The sequence below is a fragment of the Pectinophora gossypiella genome, chromosome 16 (genome assembly GCF_024362695.1).
Source record: "Pectinophora gossypiella chromosome 16, ilPecGoss1.1, whole genome shotgun sequence".
NCBI lineage: Eukaryota > Metazoa > Arthropoda > Insecta > Lepidoptera > Gelechiidae > Pectinophora > Pectinophora gossypiella.
In genome coordinates this window covers 10,384,552-10,410,037 of record NC_065419.1, presented here as the reverse complement: position 1 = coordinate 10,410,037, position 25,486 = coordinate 10,384,552, and the positions used below count along the sequence as shown (strand labels likewise).

Below are 25,486 nucleotides of genomic sequence, written 5' to 3'. Positions count from 1 at the left end.
GACTGAGGCACAGTCTGCTTTTCCCACTAGGGTCAAAGAAAAAAAACACATTCGACACAATAGTTATAATAAACTTAGCCAGCCAACTAACTCATGAAGTTAATAAATTAATTGTAATAACTTTCTCATTTCAGATTCAATAAAGAAAGGAGTTATGAGAACTCAAGCTACGCAAACAGAAGTGTGCTTAGGAAGGAAACCGCTGCCGCCAAATTATTTGTCTTTGAGCCCTCGAACAATCAAAAGGGTAATTCCAACCTTTATTTCATTGTAAATACTCGGCTTCGAATACATTTAAAAAAAAGCGTTCAATATTTGCTGATATACATAAGCACAAAAGAAGCACTTATGGTAACAAAGAACCCCCATAAAGTAATGCGCTTAAGTCTGTTTATTTATTATGTAGCATCATTGAAATATTGGCAAAAATTACATAATCAGGTAGATATCTTCATCTATTTCATATTCAATTGCCTGTAAGTTAGCTGCTCCATTATATTTCAGTTTGATAATTGATGAATTATTATCTCCAGGTAAAAATGGTAGCGGCAGGAGTACAGACGAATGGGTACACGGTTGGTGCGCGAAGACTGACGAAGTCCTTCTCCGAAGTTGGAGGCGACAGGTTAGCTGGTCGAGAAAGTCAAAGTGAGATTCCAACCACTGTTGAAAGGTAAGGTTTTCATTCATTCATTTTAGGTACATTAATATTATTAATCGACTTCTACTAAAAACCTTGATTTAATAAGCAGCTTAAGTAATCTAGATATTCTAATAAGCCAAAGGTAGCTTTTAAAAAATAAAATGAATTATATTTTATTCAAATGACACCTTTACATTTCCAGTTTCATCGGGACTGATCACGAGAAACTACACAGAACCCAATCTGAAGAACCACCTAGATCGCCACGCTCCCCTCCGGAGATACCAAGCTCGCCTCTCCTGCAAAGAGGAGACTCAGATGACGTCACCTCGTCGTCAGTCAAATCTGTCGCTTCCTCACAAGTAGACAAATCTTCCGAACTTAGCGCATTACAACGACAAGCTCAGGAGTACTTCCAACAAAATTTCCAATTTATTCACGAAAGCGATAGGGACGACACGATAGACGACGACATTGAAACGATAGAAAAAAGTATGGCTCTCAATCGTAGGAATTTAGAATATTTACAACAGGAAATAGCGAAGCAAGCTAAAGGTGATAAATCTTTGAGATCAATTTTATCTAAAAGTACAAGCGATGCGTCTCAAAGGACAATATCACATCCATATTCTAAAACTCCTACTTTCCAATCTGAACCCTCAACGGAAACTTCAGCGACAACGACTGATGATAGTGAAAAGAATGAAAAAGAAATAATCATAGATTTTGAACCAAGACCTGATGATGAAGCTATACCGTTCACGACATTGCGGAGGAAAAATAGAAGAATGTTGCAGAAAACTTTGTCGGAGGGAGAAATTCTTTTGGATGCGTAAGTAACACATTGCACTTGTATATTTTACTGTAACCAATATGAGAAAAAATAATAACAATATTAATATTTTCAGACGAAAAAGTGAAATTAGCAACGGCGATGGTGGAAAAGATGTCCCGCTTGTTATGTCTACGAGTCAAGAAAATATGACTAGAGAGGACCGGGAAAGAGAAGCAATTTACAGACAATATATTGGACAGAATTACACCCAAACGCCAATCAAAGACGAGGGTATATTTGGATTTGAGCCAGATGGATCATTTAGGTAAAGATTTATAACAATGACAATGTTGATGCTTTTTTACACTAATAGAAATGCACGTAGGAACTAAATGCATTGCACACAAAACATGCACCCTTCACAATCACAGTCAGACCAATAATTTTACACTGAATCATAAATTAAACAATTATTAGAACAAAAACTATTAGATTTTTATTTGCATTTGTCGACTTTTAGCTTCACAATTATGTATGCCGTGCTCTCATCCATTTTCATACATTTTCTCTTCATAGTTCTTCAGACGGGAATGGTCCATATGAAGATTTTCATGAAAAGTACATTAATTTCAAGCATGAGCCATTTAGAATTCGAAGCGTAAGCTTTGAAGAACAATCAGAATCTGAAACTAAAGAGGACGATGCTCCCGATAAAGAAGACAGGTATGCACGCTATTTTTATTTAGAAGTAGACTTAAGCAATTGTAGTTCAAATGCTATTAGTGTTAGATTTGCATAAACAAAAGTACAACACGAACAGCAACAGGTTTTTTTTTTGCAACGGTGAATATCTGCAATATCTACTCGGGACTACTTATTGAAAAGTTGATAATTACAGCTGCAACAATCGTGTTTTGTTCTATCACTAAGTCCAGCAGTTTGTATTAAACTTGAAAACAGTCTATGGTACCTTTGTAATAACTACCATGTTTGTAAAGCCTTTGACCTTGTGATGTCTTCATTTACCTCTGTTATCCCTAACGATGTTAAACGAATAAAATTATGCAGTTATATGTCTTATGTTGCTGTGCCCTTGCAGAGCGTCACATGTACCTACTACCATGTAACACCTTAACTATTTGTGACTCGGCAATAAATGTATCGAATGACATGTCCCAATACGTAATTTGATATTTATCGCATGAAACCTTAAACCGAAATACCTTTCAGCACTGCCAAATCCAGTCCTGGCTCACCCGAACCTGTCAGTTTAGACGTTGTAGCTGACCCAAAAGTAAAACGAGCAACAATATGCAAAAACGTTATGACCATCCTCGCTCCTTTGGAAAAATCATCACCCTGTGCGTCGAATGAATCGCTAACAGTTGATCATAGCAGGTACCTACCATTTGTAATAGAGATCCAATTTGCTCTCGAAAAAGCACTTACATAATCTAATTTAGTAATGTATTTTTCAGGGATCATTCCGATGGCATGTGGAATGAATCTCAAACGACTGTTTTGCAAGTGGATTCCGGGACTGAAAATGGAACTGTTATTAGGTAACTATTACATTAATTGAGTAATGTTTATTATTATTAGTTTTGTCAAAAGGGGCTTTGACTTATTTTTTTTTTTTATTAAAAATATGTTTGCGTTTAACCGCAATTTCATCAAAAGTGTTTTTGTCCAATTTCAGCTCTTCTGATCTTAGTTCTCTTGCCGCTTCGCCTGGAGCATTAGCGCTATTGACCCCTACTTCAAGAAGAAAACAGTTGCTAATACTTCAACACCAACAAAGATCTTCCTTAGATACGGACGCTTTGGATGAGGAATTTGACGCTTCTCAGGTAAAAAAAACTATATTATTAAACATAAAGACACGTATTGACCCGATTGTTGTCATATTATTATGCCAACAATCGGGTCAATACGTGTCTTTATGTTCTAGCTGAACACTAGAAGTACTTATAAATACTAATTCTATTAAAATTTTAAAGAAATTTATTAAAATGAACTTTTTTACAGAGTCAATCACCAACATCTCCAAGAAACAAACTAGATACAGCAAGTACAAGTTCTGCACAGCAAGTTAGAGCATCATTATCTCCACCTGCTGTAGTACCAAATATTACCTTGCCAATCACTAAACAACCATCAAAAAGTATATCACCTATAGTTTCACCAAAAATACAAAATCATACACCTGCAATTGCAATCACTCATCCCAGTTTGGATTTAGCCGACGTTCCTTTCAAACGAACTCCAAGCTTTATTAACAAGAAAAGAGAAAGAGCGCTCAGTCCTTCAAGAAGACGGGATTTAACACAAAAGAAAGCACAACAGAAAACACAACAGAAAGAACCGAACGGTACACTTCCACATCAAATTGTAGAATCGCCTTCAGAACCATCATTAGCAAAAGCTGCTGGAAGTCAAACGAGTTTAGCTAGAACTGATTCTGGCAAAATAAATACAACAGACGTATCTGAAAGTACGACTACTACTGAAGATTACGTCACTGCTAATTCCGATAGTTCTAAGAAAAGTAATAATAAGAACCAAAGTAAGTAAAAATATCAAAAAATATCTTTCTCTAAGCTTAGTTTCATGACTTTCTTATTTCTAAGCTTATGCTTACCTATCTTAAAGTAATTCAATTCCATTTTCTATTTCTATTCTTCTTCAATTTCTGCAAATGGTTTTTTTACAGATGACTTAATACTTTCAGCTCCGGAAAACAATAAAGCGCAAGAAGGCTCGTCTTTTGAAAGCGCATCGAGTTTGTATTCTTCTACAAAAACGGACAATATAGCTGAAGACTTAATCGTGCCAAGTTTTTCACCACCATTAGAAATCAACGATGATTTTATTGTGCCAAACTTATCATCACCTCCACTGCCATTACCTGAAAGACTACCAAAGCTATCTGAAAAAGTTGTAGTCAAAGCAGATATCACGCCAATCACCGAACATAAAAAGAGAGAAAAGACTGATATTAAACCTAGGGAAGAAGCGCCGAAACCTGTAAGTTCAATTTTATAAAATTAATGAGATTGTGCTTGAAGATTTATTTCAACATAATTACCTCTATGTATTTGTTTTCAGAGCACAAGTAGGGGAACAATAAGCGGAAAGAGTAGCTCCAGTGGAAGCTACAGTATAGGTGGTTCAAATCCTAATGTCACTGAAGATACAGACAAAACGCCGACAGAAAAATTAAAAGATCTACCAGAAAAAGTGGAACCTGTTGTAAAGAAAGAAGATAAAGTGACTAGTCCCATGCATGATAAAGAACAGCTGGTACCCAAGATGATGGTAATAATAATAATAAGTATTTTACATAACGAATTGTTAATTAACCAAGTATCATTTTATACTTTTAAAATGACCTGTGTTATGTGATGATAATTTTAAATTTTAGGGATCTCTTTCGGATGATGAGAGAAGTGTTCATTACTCTTCTTCCGGATATTACGAAAGTCCTGTTGATGATGACGATGATGGAGGTTTGAGTAAGATATTATTGCTTTATAGTTTTTATATTGCATATTTTACTAGTAATAGAACTTCTACGTTAGTTATATATTTTATTGTATATTTTAGCTTACAAGCATTCACAAAAATATAGATCTACTTCAAGACCAAAGTCTTGGCTAGCAGAAGATAAAAGAAGAAAAAAGAAAACAGCCTTTCTTTTAGAATTTTCCAAATCTTACGACGATTCAGTTTCAACATCACAAGACGATTGGGTCAAGAAAGATAAAGATCCCGATAGTCATCGCTCAGAGCGCATTTCTTTCAAACCTACAAGTATCAAATCACCGTCGGAAGAAAAAGCTCCGGAGGTTAGGAAAAAGAAAACGCATTTTGCCGATAAGCCAAAGAGCGTTCAATCTTCTCCAAGAGAACCTATTGATGTTGAAAAGGCTATTAAAGAAAAAAATATGAAAGAAAAAGAAGTAGAGAAACGACCAATGGAAAGAGAACGCTACGTTAAGAGAACTAAAATGAAGGCGAAAAGTCCCACTCAAAGTAAGACAGTGGATGGCGGACATTGTTATAGACCACAACATTACGATAGAAGGGAGAGTGCTGTAAGTGCTAATTCCATGAAATTGCACCTTAATATCCCAACTTCAGATGATTCTAGTGAGCAGTATCGAAAAGAAGGTTAGTCAGATAAATACAATGTTACCGTATACGCGTAATAATAATAAAGTAAACACTTTGACCAATTAACATTTTTATTTTTCACACCCAGGGCCAAGTAATGGAAATGTATCTCCCAGAAAACATAGGCGCTTACGAGATAGCCCAAGAAGGAAATCTGGCAATAATTCTTCATTAGCTAAATCACCTACTTCAGGAAACAGTCACGCTGTTTACAGGTAGGTATTTATGGCAATTAAATCTAAAAAAATCTCACTTTAAATGTTAAGTAAGTTACTATTAATGCATGTATTTTTCTCTTATTAGACCTCGAAGGAAAAGCGGCTCCAACGAAAGCATATCACTCCCCGGCAGTTTGCCTCGAAGAAAGCAATCCATACCAACAGTGCCGTGTCTCAGTTCTCTGGAAGCCGAGGATATTGAAACTACCCGCACATTGACCAGTGCAGGGTCACGCTTGACTCCTCTACGTTATGTCAAGAGTCCCACGTCCTCTCCTAGACATCAACGGAAAGACAAAGGTAATGCTAGTTTCTGTTATAAAAGTATTACTAATAATGTCTTTGTATGTATGTGATTAAAAATCAACTTTCACAAAGGTTAACATGGCCAATAATTCGAAAAATCTATAAAAAAATGATTCAATTAACCTGAGGAATTTTCATAAGCGTTTAAATATAAACGTTTTTTTGACATGTTACTTTGTTATTACAGATGGCAAATTTGCAAAAGCAGCATCAGCTGAATCTCTCCGTTCCGTATCTCCAGGTTCTGATTCAGTGTTCTACTCAGAACAAACTGAACACAGCATGGTAACAGCCGAGTGTGAAGCCAAGGCTCACTGTTTACACTGTGGGAAAGAAGTCCATATTGTGACTGCGGCCCATGACCATGACAGTCGGGCGTCCAGGACTTCTCACACGGATGCTAGCACGGTGAGGGAATTGGAAATTTTAGAAGTATTCACAGTTAAATATGGTTAAATAGCAATACATTAAATAGAAGATTCGTTTCCAAACTTCGCTGAGTGTGGTTATCTGAGTTGGGTTGACCACAAAGGTGATTCTACACAGGAACTAGAACTGGATATGCTTTTTTATTAAAGAATATTATGATTAGACGACAAAATGGAACTTTAATGTACCTAGTATCAGAAATATTTAAGTTATTTTAATAAAATGTTATTATGGTTGCAGGAATCCTATGCAGATGCTACACCAGACATAGTTCCTGCACCAGCAGGCTTTGCAGATTCGCCATCTTGTATGAGTTCTAAAAAGCATTCCAGTGGGGCCCGACTTTATAAAAAATTGGAGAAGAGATACCGCTCTGAAGACAAAACGCGACATCATTATCGACATAGGCAGGATGTTCGAGCTAAGGTGCTAAGACCTTTTTTATGTTTTATATAGGTTTGCCTCAGATTCACTACTTGCCGACAGCTCTCACCCAGCACTGCTAAAGCTTATAGTGTATTCACCTTATACTTAAATTAATTAAAGAAAATCTTAAAAGTTTATTTTTCTATAAGAACCCAGTAACTTTAATAAAATAAAAGGGTAACACAATATAATTTTCATTATTTTAAAATTACATTTGTTGTTTTACTATTATGAATGTATTCTAAAACCGTCAATTCGTATTCATCAGTCTGAAGAAAGAGGTAAAGAAGAGTATGCAGCAACAGAGAAACCACAGGACACTCGGATCGCGCGGTCAGCTGGTAACAGCCTTGATAAGTTAGCTGGCTCCAGTAACGATCCTGACGGTAAGTTAAGAAAAGCCATTTAGAATAAAAGTTTGCTCTGGTAATTTCAGTAGGCGCCATTGAATAATGAAAAGAGGAGCTTTATCACGTAACCCGTCTATTAAATTTAAATTATTCTTAGTATTCTTTTGTTATACTTATTTAAGTACCTAATTGGTTTCCGAAAAAAATCTGTATTTATACTTTTTAATACAAAAAAACACATTTGACAAATTTTTAACTTCCGATTTTAGGTAAATACTACAAATAGAATTGAACTAGTTTCCAACATTGCGTAATAACACAACAACGTTGTTGTTGTTGTTCGTCAGCGTTGTTGTTTAACATGTTTGGTGTCGAATAATTCTTACCAGTCTTCCTAAACCGAAGGTTTATTCCTAAACAGAACAAGAAGAATGCTCAAACAGCTCAGAAGGGGCTGAGGGAGGTAAAGAAGAGAGGGGGGTATACGCTGCGCCCTGGTGGTGTGGCAACTGGATACTGTTGTCTGAAAACGATGATCACTGGACCAGGATTCCACCAGGTAATCAATTATGTTTAAGAACATTTTAATTTGTATTTTTTGAAGGAAGACTCAGATTTTTGGAATATAGAAAGTATTTTATAAAGGTGGCTGATTTGCAGATGTAAAGGTCCATACAGTTTAGTTTGAAACAGACTTAATTAATATTTTCATTACAATCACAATTTGAAATCTCATTTCCAGATACAATTTTCTATTATACTCAAAAAAGTGAGAGTTAAGACCACTCATAGCCCGTAATTATCTAAATGAGCACGCTCTAACTCTAACTTCTTTTACCCTGGTAACATACGATACATTTATTCCTATAGATGTAATAGACACAGTAGATGGAGGTCAAGAAGACCCGACAGAGTCCGAAACAGAATTCAACAAGAGGTACGTCGCCCTGACGCATAGACTCGTCCACCGAAGAGCGTGCATCGAGCTTAACCGAAGACAGGGTGACAACACCTTCGGTAAGTACAAACCAGGAAGAATTTAATAAGTAATATTTTAGGTACCTACGTATTTTCAATAGCAATATTATATTTTGTCTTTATAATAGGGTTATTTATATTGTGGAAATTTACTTCAAGAACTTACGGTTCTGGTTAGTCAGTTGATGGATAGCTATGTAAGTTTATTTTGGAAGCTCTGTTTGTCCTACTCTTTAGGAAATGTTTATCCTGGATGTTATTTGTATTTGACAATGGAGGTAATAAGCAGGTACAGTTTGATGAACCTTATTTGAAAAGAAATGAATTTAAGGTGATTCGTTTTCCATACAAAAGTTGATGCAGTGCTACAGGAAAACGGATAGAGGAATATTGTTATAAAACCGATAAATAGTAATATTTTGGTGTATTATTTTCGCAAATTAACAAAAATTTAGGGTCCGAATACGAGAAGTACCATATTTCAGACCCTCAATTTTGATCAATTCTACATTTGTAGTGGTGCAGATTACAGTGTATTTGCTGAGCGTGTAGAGGTGTCAATGTTAGTTTGTGTGCGTGATAGTTTTTTTTTTTCTAAAGGCTTTGACTACTTGACAAGTGTAATAGAATGTCAGTGACAATTTATAAAGAGATTTTGTATGAAGAGAATAAATATAAATAAAAAACTAAAAATACTACAATCTGAGAAAAGGAATATTGGAAAAATATTTTTGTAATAACGTATCTTATTTAAACATTTTTAAATAATGGGTAAATACCGTGTTTTAAAAGAGGACATATATTATAATAAAAAATCAATACATAAAATGAAATGGCTGTATGGGCATAGTTCCCTTTGCCTTACCCTTCGGGGAAAACCAAATCAAAAAAGAAGTTGTTGCATTTGCCGGCCTAAATAGTAGTCATTTATAATTAATTGTTTTTCCATCCAACATACAGATTTATTTATATTCTCTTTGCCGCGGACTTTTTGGTGGGACCAGGAACGGGAAGGTTGCTTTCTTCATTGAATAATCTAAATAATCAATACGAAGTGGTGTTTTGTGGTTAATGATCACATTAGTCGGAAAACATTCCCGATAGTATTATTAAATCGGAATATTCAATAAACAAAGTGTACCTATCTATTTTCGCTTTGCGCCAACAAGCCGCTTACTTCGTTTGGGGATCGGAGTAGGAGTCTGCTCCGAGGGTGGGGGCTTAGGTTTCATCATTTCATTAATCATCATCAAGAAAAAAAAACACAAGACATGGCTGTATGTTCATAGTTCCCTTTGCCTTGCCCTTTGGGAAAAAAAAATAAGATAAATTTTGAAATTCTTATGTATAATAAACAAACATCACAGACATCATGACAGATCTAAAACTAAATAAAATCTTTTTTCTTTTTTCTATTTGACTTATTTATGAATTTTAATCAAGAAAACGTGATAATAAGTTCGACAGCAACCAGTTCAGGTCCCCGAAACAGCCCATTTCAGGCCGCGTATATATGGAAATACTACTTCAATACGTCCCAGCCTCGTCTTTTTTTAACGTCCTCGTTATAAAAAGACGTCCTAACCTGAACTAACTAACCTAACAATAAACACCACGCGTAAATATATGTCCAGAAATGCGCTGTGAGTCGTCTGGACTGGGCGCGAAAACAACATAGAATTCGATTAGGTGCTAAGTGTCCCGCATGCTATCACCAGCTGTCACTGACATACGTATGAAGTCCCGCGGATTTTATTGGAACTAAATGACAAGTCATAATAATTATATGCGGATACTGCGACATCAGCGCCGTGCTTGCAGGACGTCCTGAAGCGCTATTACATCTTTCAAACGCGATGCGACAAAGTTTGAACCTACGCAATTTAGGAAAAATCTACCTTATTATTACTGTACTGTGATCGTTATTTGTAAAATCATACAATACATATACACAATTCTTTATACACAATATAATTATTATGACATATTGTGGACTTTTCGGTATACCTACAAAAAAGGAACAATTCAACCATACGTTGTTTTGTTATATCTCAATGGGCTCAGGCAGCGTTTTCGCCGAAAGCTCCAAGTCGGCTATATTTGTAACGATAATTATGTTTGACATTCATCATCATTTTTGAACCATTTTATACAAAAAAAATACTTGTATAAATTATAAACCCTAAAGCACGCCCATGAATCACTCTACTCATTGGTGAAAACCGTATGAAAATCCGTTCAGTAGTTTTTTAGTTAGCCGCATGTTCACTGATGCGATTAATGCCTGTTAGAATTTTACAAAATAAAAAATACGGAAATTACGGAAGGTACTTTAGTGCAAAGTAAATTATTGTATACTTAATTATAATATTATTGGTAAAAGTGATACTTTTTGAAAATTCCGTAACAAATACACGGGTTCGCCAAATTCAATTGTAAAAAAAAATACAAAAAGTAAAAACAATTAAAACATGCAGTTGGGTTTGAACCGTGAACTTTATGAATGGCGGCTACTGCTTTACCAAATGCGCCATTTAGAAGTTGGAAGTAGACTTCAAATTATGCATCTCTTTTAATAGCTAACCTAGTTCGCATGTGTGTGTGACAGCTTCGTGTTTGTACACAAATTGAAATGACACCAACTTTTGATGCAATGTTTCAATATGATATCTTCAGTAAATACTTCAAAATTGTAGCTTAACTTAAAGATAATGTATGTAAGATTTCGCCACCTAACATTTCACTGGGTCAGAACTCAACACTAAACGAATAAATGGAAAAAAATACGAAAACTGCAGAAGTAACGCCATCTACTGACGCAGCGTTACCTAGCTGACTGAAACACATCACCTTAAAACTATTAGAAGAATTTTCATGTTTGTTTATGAAAGCCACTTTTGAGAGACCAGTGATATTTTGTGTTTATTTATTATGACATCGACTTGACATTGACACAAACTGGCAAAAATATCCAATTTGTGATTTCTTCTCGTCATTTAGCATTCTACTAACAAAATGAAATACAAAAATGCAAATACAATGCATCAATTTATTTTATTACTCTTTTCTACATTAAACTTATGTTGTGCTAACTATTTAGCGGATGTTGACGATGGTTTTATAGAAGATTTAACAACCTCCTTCAGAATCAACGAAGGTTCTCGGACCACTTTTCATATTCCCGACGAGAAATGGGTTTCGGCAGCATTGAAGGACATAGCTTACTATCTACGCAATTACAAGTATAATGAATGGGATCGAAGGTATCATAAGGATAAACCAGAGAATATAGGCTATTTTGATGTGTTTCCTGTACCTCCCCTGAAGTCTTTACATTGGCAAGTTTACGAAAACTGTGCAGATAATTTCTACAAGTGTATCGTCTACCTCCACAGCATCATTACATCAGCTCCTTTTACTAGGAGTGCTGATACAGTCATGGCTTTAGATTTTTCTATGTCACCAGATGAAAATTTTGAATCAGTAAAATTTTTGGAAGAGGATATTTGCAAAAAAGGACTTCTTAGTTCAGAAAAAAGCGGTTTACCCTTCGAAAACGTTTTAGAAAGATTTGAGTGGCGAACAACTGCTTCCTACTATATGTGTTGGTACACCATGCTGGGTATACCAGATTTATCAATGATAGGAGAATCATGCGATAATTTTGCTAATTGTATACAACCTGTCAGTTACCATAACCATGATATAAGAGCTGATGACAGGCAATCTTTTGCATGTGCAATGCACAGTTTTTGTCCGGATCCTTGTTGTCCTATTAAATATTTGAAAAACAAAGCACAGTGTTATGCAGCAAAAGTAAACCCTTGTTATCTGGAGAATGCAGATGATCCTTCAGAACGGCAATGTACGCTACACCGCGGTGAAAATCTGAACCTTAAAGATATTGTACTAAATCGATGGAATATTACATGTCACTGCAAAGAACCTGGTTTTAAGTGGAGCTCTCGTCATGGAATGTGTGTCGATGTCAATGAATGTTCCACAGGTGAACACAACTGTGACTTGATGTGGCATGATTGTTTGAACTTACCCGGGTCCTATCAATGTGTCTGTAAATTTGGTCTGCAGTATGACAAAAAGAATAAGAAAAAATGTGTTATTTCAGAATTGACCCTTGAACCAGAAAGTTATGTGTTTTATAATGAGAATAAAAGTGGTTGGTTTGAAAGATTTATAAGCTATATTCTTAACTTACTTAAGTAAAACTAGGAATTTATATTGTTGAAATTTTATTTTAAGATAGTTGTGCAGTTCTGTGGTTAAAGACAGCGATTAACGTGTATAAATACTAAATACGTTACCAAACTTTCAATCTATAAATATTTTAAGTATAACCGCCTGTAACATCCGTAAAACTTACATCTACTTTTGTAAGATCACGTTAAAGCCATCAAATGGAAATAGAATCCATAAAACCCAATGTCGAGAAGGTCATTGGCATGAGTCACAGAATAAGATCGATTTATTTGTAACAGTTGATAAAGGTGACAGAATTAAAGGCGTTAAAAAGAATTGTACAACTTCTCTGCATTCCTCAAACGCGTGTTGTTCATATTATGTTTATATCTATTCGTAGTGATGCACTGACAACAAAGTCTACATAGATTTTAGTTTTTTTACTAGAAATATTTTTGAAAAGTGAAAGAGAAAATAATAATTTGCTAAGTGTAGGTATCATAAAATACTTATTCATAACAAAAAAAATATATAATACCAACGCATCCTAAATATTGAACTACTGTTCTGTATTATTAATTACATTATTCCCTTCAATTTTACCGTTACGTTTAACATCAGTTAACAGGTTACATCATTACGAAAAGCACGTGTTAACTGCTCTACTTTCAGAAAGTGTGACGTTAGGCCTATTTCTAGTACTCTCACTATTTTCAACACCGTCACCCATTATTTTAAGAGTATCTCGTGAATTCTTAAGTTTATCTTCGACATTGGCACAAAAATTCGCCTTCCTCTGACGTCATTATTTAGCCGATGTTTTATCATTACCAGGCTACATCTCAGGACTATCAACATATTCAATTGACGTGCGATGTGTATCAAAAATATTTGCCCTAATTTGTTGACCTTCAGTTTGTACATTTTCATATTGATTGATAAGTTAATAGCCATCTGGAGAGAAGGTAACGAAAGTTACGTCTAGTCGTCTATGTATAGATAGATATAACTGGCCGAACTAAATATAATTCTCAAAGCATTCGGAACGTCAGTCCCCAGTTGTTGGAAGCACGCGACTGTTGTCGGGTATTTTTACGTTTCCCATCCGAAATGTTTCAGTTTGTATTGATTTTACATCGGCGACGTGCTTAGATATTTGTGCATGACGTAATTTTAGTACAGTGCATGCGCGAATAAGAATTTGGCGACAAAACCGGGTCACGAAGACTGAAGTTCAAGATCTTTCGATAGTGCTCTTGTTTTTTTATTCGCCATGGGAATTTGTAAGTATTTTTTTTATTACTTTGGTTACTTTTGTGTTTTAAATGGGCTGTTTATTTTTATTTAATTGGTCTTTTTTATTTTATTAATTTAAGTATTTTGTTTTTCTTTTTAGTTAAAGAAATGATACTGAACCCAAAAGGGAGTTTGAGGGATAAGTTGGAAGAGATATTCAAATTGATGCTGGTGCTTTGGTGTCGGCAGTCCGAAGTAAACAGATTAGTTGCTTCAGAACCTTGTGGTAAATACTTATCCACCTTATTTTGAACGTTGCTTTCAAAATCTGGCTACAAAGAGAAGTACAATCATTTACTTAGTGGTCACTAATCATTTGCCTAACCACATTTTCACATTTGCCTATTCGCTCTAGTTTCGAAGAAGATTGAATAAGCAGGGTGAAAGTATAGTGGGGCTATGCCGTTCTAGCGGTTTGTACACCAGGGCACTATGGTTGGTACACATGCCAGAACATGAGTTTTGTTGCTGACAAGTCTGTCTGAAGTGAAGTAACCAAACACAGTCGAAGTCTACCACTGGTAAATGTGTCGCTCGATTGCTAACGTCCAGAGGTGACGTGTAGGGTCTCGATGGTTTACCTAAGGACGTGAGCGACTCCAACTCCCGAAATGATTTCTAAGCTTCACTGCCCTCTAATGTATATAAACATGACTCGTAGTAATACGTAGAGATACTCATTCGAGTTTATCACCAGCATGCCTAGCACGCTAACGGCGCGAGTAGAGCGAGTAAATGTCAAAACGCGCGTTGTCAAATTTGACAAGTTAAGGTTCCTCGTTCACGCATCGACTTGATCGCGACTTGAATATGAAAAGTGTGTCAAACAAATGATGTTAAAAACTATCAATTTTCTCATTACCTATGAAAAAAGGTATGTTTTTTCTTTTTCTTAGCTCTTCTATAACCAACATACAGTATTAATATTTCCTTTGGAGTACGACATCTTGAAAAATTCGCGGAGGTCCCGGTAGTCGCGTCTACCAAGGACCTTATTTTATCTCGCGTCGCGTCGCGTCGCGCTTATAATACAGCGTGTGAGGCCTGCAGGATGTTTTAGTGCACGTTTTATGCTAAGCATTTATAGGAAAATTATCGTATTAAAATGACATATTAACTGCCGAAGCCAATGTAAGAGGAGTCCGGGATGTTGTGTTATTCATGTCAGTTACTGGTTCAACAGGAGCGACAGGTACTCATGCCCTGATCAGCTAAGAATTATGTAATTGTTCATTCGTAGTCATTGACCTAATTGTCCAAAAAGTAAGATGATCCGTGCTTCGGAAGGCACGATAAGCCGTTGGTCCCGATTACTACTTACTGACGTAAGTAAGTAGTTGTAACATGCGGCATTTCAGGGGCTATTGGCGGCTCAATAATAACCTTGACACCAGGGTTGATGAAGTTGGTACTTCATCTCACAACCAACACGATAGAAGAAGATTGGTAGTCATTTATGCACACTATCGACACTTTATTTACTTGTGAATCTTATAATCAATCAACTGATTACTGATTAAACCTAGTGAACTTACTTAATACTTTACACAACATAAGCTCACGACTATATTCCAATTGTGGCAGTCAGAGGTACATCCATCACAAGATGAACTAAGTACCCACACCTCACCGAGATTTCTGCTAGTCCAACGTTAGCCGTATCGCCGTCTATAATAGTCGACCCAACTGTATTATTGAAAACTGTTCTTCTTCTTTTTCTTGTCGTTTCGATGGCATTCAGATTTTTTTCAGCCCAGTAGTTTGCCAAAACTGCACTTAAGATAAGTTAATAACTCATTCTTACACGTCCATTACCGGGGTTCGAACCAGAGCTCCCCGTTAGTAACCAAGCCACTAATAATATTTAATTCATTCGTACATTTCTTTTTCTGCTTTCACAAATTTTGAACACTTTATAAACTAATAAATTATCCGAAATATTATGCATTACTAAACTTTGTTACACATAATGTGCTGTATGGATAAACAAAATAAGACCAAGAATTAATCAAGCTAGCAATTTCAATTGATAGCTTCTAACATGCTATTGGTAATAAGATACTTCTTCGGTTACTGAACTAAAACTCCTTTCCAAATCGTTCAACTAAATGCTTTAGTTCTTTAAAGTTAGATAATTACCTTAAAAGCTTAAATGCACTTTTCCTTTTCGTATATTTTCACCTGTTATCAGTGCCTTACATAGTTGTTACGTCTCATTATCATTAACGTGACGTGTAGTAAATACCCGCCACTAATGGAGTCATGAATGAAACTAAACTTTAACGATCTGGCACTGTGCCAGGCATTTAGCGAAAGTCAAATTTTGCGGATATAACCGTCCTGAATTTATAACAATGTATGTCATGGTCATGCGAACTCATGTGTTTAAAGTTTATTACCTTCTCTATGCCGTTGTAGTATAAGATAAGCGATATTTAGGTCGAGTGTGATTTGTAGACTAGGAAAATATATTTTGAATCATTCGAGAATCTTCAAAGCCGGGTTTTATTAGATTTTTCCGACAATGATGTACATTCCGTGTGTAACTCAGGCTCTTTCAGTTATCACTTATTTTCAAAATCGTTAGCGTTAACGGAATTGAAGCTACCTAAGTTTTTAAAGCGCGTGATATGAAACGATGTCAATTACATTAAGTAGATTAATATTATGTCATTTGAGTACGTATATGAAGTCTTTCGTGATGGATTCAGTTTTGAAATTATCTAAATCTTACAGACTAAAGGAACTTCGAGATTGTCAGATATGTATGAATTTCTTAATCACATACATATATAGGTAGCATTATATGTCTCGCTGCTAGGCATAGGCCTCCTCTTAGTAAAGCGGAGGGAGTATGAAGCAAACTCCCACCAATCTGCTCCACTACGGGTTGATGGTGGTGGTTTTTAAAAAATAATATTTTTTTTAACATTTTCCAACAGAAAGCGACAAGACAGTAGTGGTAAGACGAGGCAATGAGGAGTTTGGGTTTAGGATTCACGGCAGCAAGCCAGTCGTGGTGTCAGCGATCGAACCCGACACGCCGGCCGAGACTTCTGGTCTTGAAGTCGGAGATATCGTCATAGCTGTTAATGGTGAGTCCTTAGAAGATGTTACCTTTAAATAATAAATTGATGGTTTTAATGAAAATTATATTCAATGTTACAAAAAGCTAAATAGTAATTATAGAACAATGTGATTAACTTTAAACGATATTATAATATTATATCTTTGACTCCGTAGATATTATGAACCACAATATAGTACATTTTAAAAACAAAGATGAATTTAAGACTAAAGCTAATTTTAATTTTCTAACATGCATTAGAATCTTCTGACAAACAGAAAATACTTATAGAATATTGTGTTTACATGAATGATAGCTACCATACACATTACACAACATATTTTATGCTAATAAAGATAAGGTAGGTAGCAAGTTTTTTTAATAAGATATTAAATTAATCGACTTGTTTGTTTCACAGGGATCAATGTTTTAGATAAGACACATTCTGAAGTGGTAAAAATAGCCCATTCCGGTTCGGAAATACTAGAATTGGAGGTTAGTCACGAGTTCACTATCATTATTATGATATTATTGTAATCTCTTTCCTGTTCAAAAGTATTTACTTATTTGTTAATCCTTGAGGTATTGACACGGTTGATGGAAATACCTTCTTAAAATTCTGCGAATCTATTATAAGATAAAACGTTTTCTTAGTTCTTTATAACTAATGCATGTCACTTCACTTAAGGAAAACTTATGTACTTATGTAAATCAAGCAAAAATTATGTTCCGCACGCTTTTTTTTACTTTTCTATAACATTTCCATGTTTGATTATTTAATTATCGAATGTTTTGTACTCTCCAAAACTAAGCCGCGAAATGAATATTGATTTTTCTTTGATGAAAGTCTACCTAGTTTTATATTCTTTTTTTAACTTACATGTTCTGAATTCGTAATCTTATGTCTCATTTTCTACGTACCAGGTTGCCAGAACATGCGAAGTGGTAGCGTCTCTAGCCCATGAGGGGGGTCCAGCAGCGCTGTACTCCGGGTACCTATGGAGAGCGGCCCCTCTCCGACCCCACCACCCCCCTCGGTGGACCCGCCGCTGGTTCGTCTTGAAGAGGGATAACTGCTTATACTACTATAAGACGGATTCTGTAAGTCCTAGTTTACATGTCATTAATTTAATAGTAAACATCCTTATTATCACCATTTTAACCTCAGAAGGATCTTGAAAAATATATACCAACTCTTTTTCAGGGCATTAACTAGCATATTTTAAAATTAGTAAATGTAAATAGGTCAATAATCAAATGGTGATGACGACGATTACTTTTCTATATATATTTCTATATATAAACTCAGAACATTTATACGTATAAAAGTGTAAGCTAAAATTTTCTTTCCCAATTCCAGAGTATCCATCCAGTAGGAGCACTAATGCTGGTCAACTACCAGCTGACAGAGGAAGATACGGGTAGGCCTCATGGGTTCCGACTGCAGCGCGGCGGCGGGACGCGGTTGCAACTCGCGGCCGACACTGCCGAGGCGTCCGCTAGATGGCGCGCGGTGCTCGCACACGCTATTGATGCTAGTAACCAGGTAAATGTTTAGGTACTTATATGAAATTAACTTAGTCTTCTATAAAAGCAGGCAGTACTTTGATATTATTGTGATAAGTTTTATTACTAAATACAAAATATGTGATAGATTTAACAGACTAATTGGAATGTAAAATAGGAGGTGTCAATATGATAGAGCTAATAAATATCATTTTTTACACACTACTTATCAACATTTTTTTTAATACAACGCCACGCTTGATATTACCTACTTAATAGTTACTGAATTATGATAGTATCTTATATTATTGTACATCAATGGAATTCCATCTATTTTATGTTTGAAGTAGCATACACTCTCTCAATCTCTACCATACTCTACGGTGTACCACTTCCTTTTCAAATACTCCAAGTAGTTCAACGCAGTTTCGCTAGATGGCGCTGCTATGGTATAAACAGATAAAAATTGTGGCCGCTTAGCTTGTCCGGTGCAAAGATTTCATCTAAAACAGGTTTTCGCGTTTATTGCCGCCAATTTTAGCGGCTACGGATTATTGTCGAGTTGAACATTTGTATACTGGTTCGCACTTCCGCTAAAGCATGTAGTCGTAAAGCTATAAATGTTTTTGGAAAATTCAACAATTTACATTCAGTATGACAAACGATGTTGCGAATTTGTTACTTTTTATCTTCTTTTTATGTTGATAACATTATAATTGCCATCTAGAAGAGAAATATTATGTCATAGGAAGAAAAATTGCGTATATTTTACTGTTTTCCATGAAAAGACCATAGGCAGCTTTCAATTTTTAGTTTTAAAATAGGTACCAACCAAGCTGCATACATCAATAATTACTGCCCAAACTTTCTATTGACTTAAAATTTCTTCCAACGAAGTATGACACTTGCCGATCTGGACTTGGATACCAGATACTAGGTTATTTATTTCAGAATATTAATAATAAATAATGGCTTTCTATATAATTTACTTCGAATAACTAATGTCGGGACACTCTCCAACCAAGCTAATTGTTATACCACTGACAGTAGTAACCAGTGCCTAATAATTATAACAAAAATATTAATTTATTGCCTTTTCTTCCTCTTTTTTGCTTTATTTTCATTAAATTCTAAATCTATGTACATGGTTTGAATGATGCCTCTAAACCACAGTGTTTTGTTTTGACACCCATTCGTCGCATTAAAACAAATAAAAAAATAAAAACATTTAGAGGAATCACATACGTGACAATATACACAAGGTAGCTTAATGTAATTATAATAAACCACAATTGCACTCTGATACACATAAAGTGCACTATCGTACCGAGTAGGCATAGATGCCGATCAATGCGCCGCGCCTCTCTTCTGCAGGGCTATTCTTATTTTGGAGACTGCAGCTCTAAAAACAAAAGTTGGTACTGCAGCCCCACTAATCTCTCAAGTCTTTAATCAAGGATTCCCACCTCCAGCCCACACTTACCGAGAAATTAAAAAAAAACTACATCAATTGCTACATTGTCAATATTCTGTTAACAGCGCGACGGTTGGCTAGAAGTGACAATGAGGAACATGAAGCTGCCACCATCTTCTATTCCTCGACCAGACTGCTTCGGCTACCTGATGAAGCTTGGCTCCAAATGGAAGTCCTGGGCCAAACGCTACTGCGTCCTCAAAGATGCTTGTCTTTACTTCTACAATGATGCTAACAGTAAGAGTGCATTCGGTAAGTATTGCATTATATTTTAATACAAGGATTTTGTATTTCACAGTATTTTACAGCGAAAACCTCGTAAGCATCTGTTTGAAAAAAATACTTTCGCATGTGATTATTACTAACAAAACTTCGTTGGTTTCAATTCAGGTAAAAATTGGTAATATTTTTTTTTCCCCGAAATGAATTTAATTAAATAAGATCGAGTTTTGTTGATTACAATCGCTTCATAATGTCAGTTTTAAAAGACGCTTACGTTTTCACTACAAAATGACGATTTAGTATATTATAGTATCTACTTACTAAATATTGAGAGTTATTGAGGGCCAAAAAGGCAAGATGATTGGACATTTAATAAGACACGACGAATTTATTAAAAACATCATAGAAGGGAACCTACAAGGAAAGAGAGGAAGGGGAAGACTAAGAAGAGCTTACTTGGAATAGATTGAAGAGAAGGCGAACGTAGTACCTTATAGGAAGTGAAAGAATTGCCTTTGATAGACAAGAATGAAGAATACTACATCGACAAGAGCGTGGCTCTTAAATTGTAGATGAGCTACCTACTAGCGCACCATTGACGTAGATACACGTCATTTTATTTCACTTTTAATACAGCGACGCTAATAGCCCACACACATGTCATAAGTGCAAAATAATAACGTTTTACTGCACTAGCTACTTAAAGTCAAGCAACATTGACAGTAAGATTGGGTAAATAATACAACTATTAATAATTATAATATCTTTTCCCCGACTAATAGCCTCCATGATGGAGTGGTTTAGTGTTGGGCTCACATACCGGAGGTCCCGGGTACCATACCCGGCGGGGATATGTCACAAAATTCACTTTGTAATTCCTTGTTTGGTTAAGTACATGCTGGTCATCCGATTGTCCGAAAGTAAAATGATCCGTGATTCGAAAAACACGTTAAGCCTTTGGTCCCGGTTACTACTTACTGCTGTAAGTACGCAGTCGTTACATAAGCCATGTAACCCTGAAACTAGGATTGATAAGGTCGTTCATTCACCTCACAACCCATACGATAGAAGAATATAATATTATACTTAATATCTTTCAATAGCTCACACCCAACAAGCGTATTCTCGGATCTATCTTCTTTAAGAACAACGTTGTTCCTGTTTTAATCATATGCATCATATCTTCTGTTGATCTTAGACATTACTTTTTCAAAAGCCCTCACGAGTGTTATATTAATCCTCAACAGGTATGGCTTGCCTCCACGGCTACAGAATCCAGACGTGTGCACCAGGTGGAAAGAAATACGCCTTCGAAGTGATGCCCACAGAGCCCAAACAACGACACTTTTACTTCCACACTGAGTCTGAAATGGACAAGAAACGGTACGGTTATCACATTATATTTTAAAAGGATAATTATCATCTTTCAAAAATCCGCGTGGATAATCCGGGTGGCTGTTCGGAGAACGCGTCCCTTAGATATCGGGTCGGGGTCTAAACCACTAGATTCGACTTTTTTGAGTCATGATTGGATCATACGCACTTGATATCAGGATTAATCCATTATTCCAGGATTTGTGCCCGGGTAATGGCAATTAGGCTCGTAGCTGGCGAAGAGTTTATTCCACTTGATATGAACTCAGAATAATGAGCTGAATCATCCCCATCAATATTTGTTACGATGTCATTTACACCCTGTACAAATACACACGAGTAGCCATACAAGTAGATAGGATGTTAGTCGTCGTAACAAATACTGATGGGAATATTTCAGACCTTGAATCTGAGTTGATATAAAGTGGATTTTCCTTTTGAAAAATTCATGAAATTTTTTGTGTCTTTTTAAATTATTTTCCATACTTTTCCGACGGAAAATACCAATTGATATCATGGTCTGAATCATCCTTCAAAGTTGCCACGTTGATACGATGTCACTAATATCCTGTATATACACCTCTGCTTAAGATTATCTGAAAATAATACGATTCGTGCTTCGATTGGCACGTTAAGCATGAGCCATGTCAGAGGTCTTTGGCGGCTCAATAGTAACCCTAATACTAGGGTTGATGAGGTCGGTCATTGCTCTCACAACCCACACGAAAGAAGAGGAGTCTGTTCTTTAATCATTTAGAACATTCATTAAAAAATTAAAATAGGTTACGGTGATTTCGTATAACTTTCTTTATTTTTCAGGTGGATGGCAGCTTTGGAATACTCCATAGACAGATGGATGAAGGCCGGTTGACGAAGAACCATTACCAAAGACGATTCATTTGATTTCATATGATTTAGTTCCATTAAATTTATTCCTTATTTATTTACTTATTTCTTTTCAACCTACACTCTTGTGATATTGAGGTACAGTGCATTTTTAGTGGCTCTAAATGGACGATGTTGTGGATAATATTGAAAAGCTCTATAATAAATTGCAAGTGAATTGTGGATCTGCAGTTTTGACGTTGTTCTAACTGTCCAACCATATTGAGTGCGTTCTTGGGAGCTTTAAAATTCCCCGTGTCTACCCGTAACTTATCTATAGCTTGAAGTTTAAACGACTTATACGCTCACTTGAAATGTAATAGGGTCTAAAGGACACATTCGCGGGGGTATGGGTGCTGAACAGGCTTTTGTGTTTTTCTTTTTTGACGTGTCTTATTGTAGATTTATCGCAAATGACATTAACTACTTGTTCGGACAAATGAGGAGCACTGAGGGTTCTCACTCGGTACAAAATTTAAGACGACATGCTTGACGGTACCAAGTTGGGCGCAAACATTGGCTCAGGGCGTCGTCTGAAAGGATCATATTTGAATAAATAATCGACTCCAGAGGTCCGATAGCGGTAAGCGCTGGGTCTTTAGCAGTAACAGAATCTTAATATAAATAAAATAACAGGAACTTCGCTTTAAAATCGAAATCAAAGCGCCTTAGGCGACGACAATTTACTGTGTATTTACTTAGTTTTGATGTTTGAGCTAATTGTGTACAAGTATATGCAGGAAGCTCAAGCATCGTATACTCTTAGCAAATCTACTTGCAAGCAAATTTCGTATGATAATTCAAATTACGTTCAATAAAAAAACCTTTAGGTCCACTCAATATGTACTGTATCAAACACTTATGTTGCATTCATTTTGCTATCAATTTCTCGTTAATATTTTAGGAAGACATATTTATTTAGTTAGCTGCTCTTAGTGTTTAGGTACCATTCAAACAACGTTAATTCCCGTCCTGATAATGGCCGCTTACATTTTTTAAGTAAAATTAATAGTTTAAATTTAAGTACCTATTTAGTGGAAAGATTATGGTAGGTATTGAACGGAAGTACGAAAGTTACTGGTACATGTCATAAAATTGAATTTTAAGCTAAACATATATAGAGTTTTCTTTTCAGTCTTGGTTGATATAGGCAGGTCCTGTACTAAGCCACAAAATAATGTAATTATCGTATATTTTATGTACTTACGTAAATAAATGTGCATCTTATAATTTCACGACTTAGAACTCCAAATGATTTTAGCTTTAGCTAAGAGTTATTTAAGAGTTGTTTTAGTTGACAAACAGCAACAAATAAACAAAATCATACCTATATTAAAAAAGTTTGGAAGACACACATTGATCTTCTATTTAATAACATTATTAGTTATAATAACGGTCGAGATATTCAAAGTAAAATATAATATTTATCATAATGTTATCAAATTATAAATGGGTATAACATGTGGAATAAAATACAACTATTTATACAAGTTGCACGTAAACACCCTAAAATGATTCATCCAAGGCTAAAACAAATACATAGCTTTAATCTATGTAAATCTAAATAGGTAAAAAATATATCAATGATAGATACTATCATATATAAATCTAAACTACACTTTTGTATACTCATTACGGTATCTATTGCGACATCTAAACATTGTAAAAGCAAATAAAATTGTCATCAATAGAGCTTGTGCTATTTTATGTGACTTGTGAATATGATGATTATTGAACTAATAAACGGTTCCGGCATATAAAATATACTTACATAAAAAGAGCGAAAAGTTGTTTTAAACATGGAAAATGTTACCAAGATCTGTAGAGTATGTAAATGGTAAAATTAGTAGTAGGTTGTTACTTACTATTAATTTTACCATTTATATACTTATATTATACTTCAATGCGTAAAATATATAGATAGAGATAATGAACGTTTAAATGAATTATTAAAAATGTGTAATAGAATTTCTGATCTGAATATATCGTGTACTTATTGAACTGGCTTTTATGCACTATGCATATCAGAGATAAAACAATACAATTCGCAAGTACTTCTGATAGGAATAATATTTCCTTGTTTTCGCTACTTTTTTGTGAAAGAAACTCTGTACAACTGGTCAATCAAGTTGCATTTCTTTTAAAAAATAAGTAAGTACCTACATTTTTCAAAATACGTGTGGTTATTCACTATCGAAAGTTATTTTTTTTTTTAGATTTCACACGAGTTGCAAATAAAAGCCAGTGTTATTTTAAATGTCAATCATAATTGTACCGTTTGTGGAGGCAAGGCGTTTATTTAGTTAGAAGTGGACAAAATATTCCTATTATTAGTAAAAATATTTACTAATAGTGAAACGTAGATACATTAGATAAAGGTAATAGTGAACTAAACATTATTGATGTGCCAAAGTTGGTTTATTAGAATACGTGTAGTTAGTGATTGATGGGAAGCACAATTTAAAGAATTATATAATTATAAGTAATTTTATCTGTAACCCTTGTATTTTTAATTATAAATGTGATTATTATTAGTGTTGTGAATTTTAAAGATATTAAAACTTATTTGTACGTAATTTTAGCTTCATTGTTTAATGTTTCTTTAAGCATTGTAAATATAAATTTTGTGAAAGGGTTACAGACTTTTTTGTCGTTCACGTGAAAGTATTTGAGATTCATGAATCTTATATAATATTATACGAATATATCCCCTTAGAACGCGGTCCATTCTAGGTGACTTAAAAGTGTGCATTAAACTGGTTAATAATAGTAAAAAGTAAATACAATTGAGGTATGTATATAAATAATCATGTAAAAGCTCAAGTATATATAAATAATAAAAAGACTTGATATTAACAGAATCGTTAAAATGCTTATACTAGAGTAGCCTTGTACATTAGTGAGTGTTAAAAGTCTAAGGAAACATTTTGTTTAAAATATCGCAAATTTATAAAATGCACGTTATTAAAAATAGTATATTGGTAAATCCTAGATTTATCTACATTTAAAAAGATAAAAATAGTCATTATAATGTGTTCAGTAAATAAGTATGCAGAGAGTAGTACGAGTTGAAATTATTCAAATATTTTATCCCCTACAATTTATTTATAAAGCCAGTAAATTGCCAAAAATCGTTACATTTGCTAAATCATCTAACTTATATT

General features: G+C 35.0%; 2 protein-coding genes across 9 annotated transcripts in view; both read left to right on the top strand.

Moving 5' to 3' along the window:
• LOC126373752 (uncharacterized) overlaps positions 1-22,380 on the top strand; it is a 294,196-nt gene extending 271,816 nt beyond the window's left edge. For 3 of the 8 annotated variants that reach the window (XM_050020006.1, XM_050020001.1, XM_050020008.1), the window contains 27 exons: positions 135-247; positions 534-673; positions 846-1,475; positions 1,552-1,743; positions 1,995-2,141; positions 2,649-2,816; positions 2,882-2,980; positions 3,118-3,268; positions 3,447-3,984; positions 4,132-4,445; positions 4,527-4,736; positions 4,843-4,933; positions 5,025-5,591; positions 5,683-5,809; positions 5,898-6,112; positions 6,306-6,526; positions 6,788-6,973; positions 7,242-7,359; positions 7,745-7,882; positions 8,194-8,340; positions 16,737-16,889; positions 17,280-17,356; positions 17,786-17,962; positions 18,222-18,407; positions 19,907-20,093; positions 21,311-21,446; positions 22,257-22,380. In XM_050020006.1, the coding sequence (XP_049875963.1) occupies positions 135-247; positions 534-673; positions 846-1,475; positions 1,552-1,743; positions 1,995-2,141; positions 2,649-2,816; positions 2,882-2,980; positions 3,118-3,268; positions 3,447-3,984; positions 4,132-4,445; positions 4,527-4,736; positions 4,843-4,933; positions 5,025-5,591; positions 5,683-5,809; positions 5,898-6,112; positions 6,306-6,526; positions 6,788-6,973; positions 7,242-7,359; positions 7,745-7,882; positions 8,194-8,340; positions 16,737-16,889; positions 17,280-17,356; positions 17,786-17,962; positions 18,222-18,407; positions 19,907-20,093; positions 21,311-21,446; positions 22,257-22,308 (5,480 nt within the window). In that variant the 3' untranslated portion in view covers positions 22,309-22,380. The remainder of the gene's footprint in view (positions 1-134; positions 248-533; positions 674-845; positions 1,476-1,551; positions 1,744-1,994; positions 2,142-2,648; positions 2,817-2,881; positions 2,981-3,117; positions 3,269-3,446; positions 3,985-4,131; positions 4,446-4,526; positions 4,737-4,842; positions 4,934-5,024; positions 5,592-5,682; positions 5,810-5,897; positions 6,113-6,305; positions 6,527-6,787; positions 6,974-7,241; positions 7,360-7,744; positions 7,883-8,193; positions 8,341-16,736; positions 16,890-17,279; positions 17,357-17,785; positions 17,963-18,221; positions 18,408-19,906; positions 20,094-21,310; positions 21,447-22,256) is intronic. The other 5 variants (XM_050020002.1, XM_050020005.1, XM_050020003.1 and 2 more) reach the window with 5 other exon arrangements.
• On the top strand, positions 10,556-13,775 carry LOC126373840 (uncharacterized). Its single transcript, XM_050020176.1, has one exon. The coding sequence runs from the start codon at positions 11,317-11,319 to the stop codon at positions 12,523-12,525; it is 1,209 nt and encodes a 402-aa protein (XP_049876133.1). The 5' UTR covers positions 10,556-11,316; the 3' UTR covers positions 12,526-13,775.
• Positions 22,381-25,486: the final 3,106 nt, after the last annotated feature.

Bases quoted from the DNA above. Each gene is read 5' to 3' on its own strand.
- LOC126373840 (XM_050020176.1), top strand. From the start codon at position 11,317: ATGAAATACAAAAATGCAAATACAATGCATCAATTTATTTTATTACTC.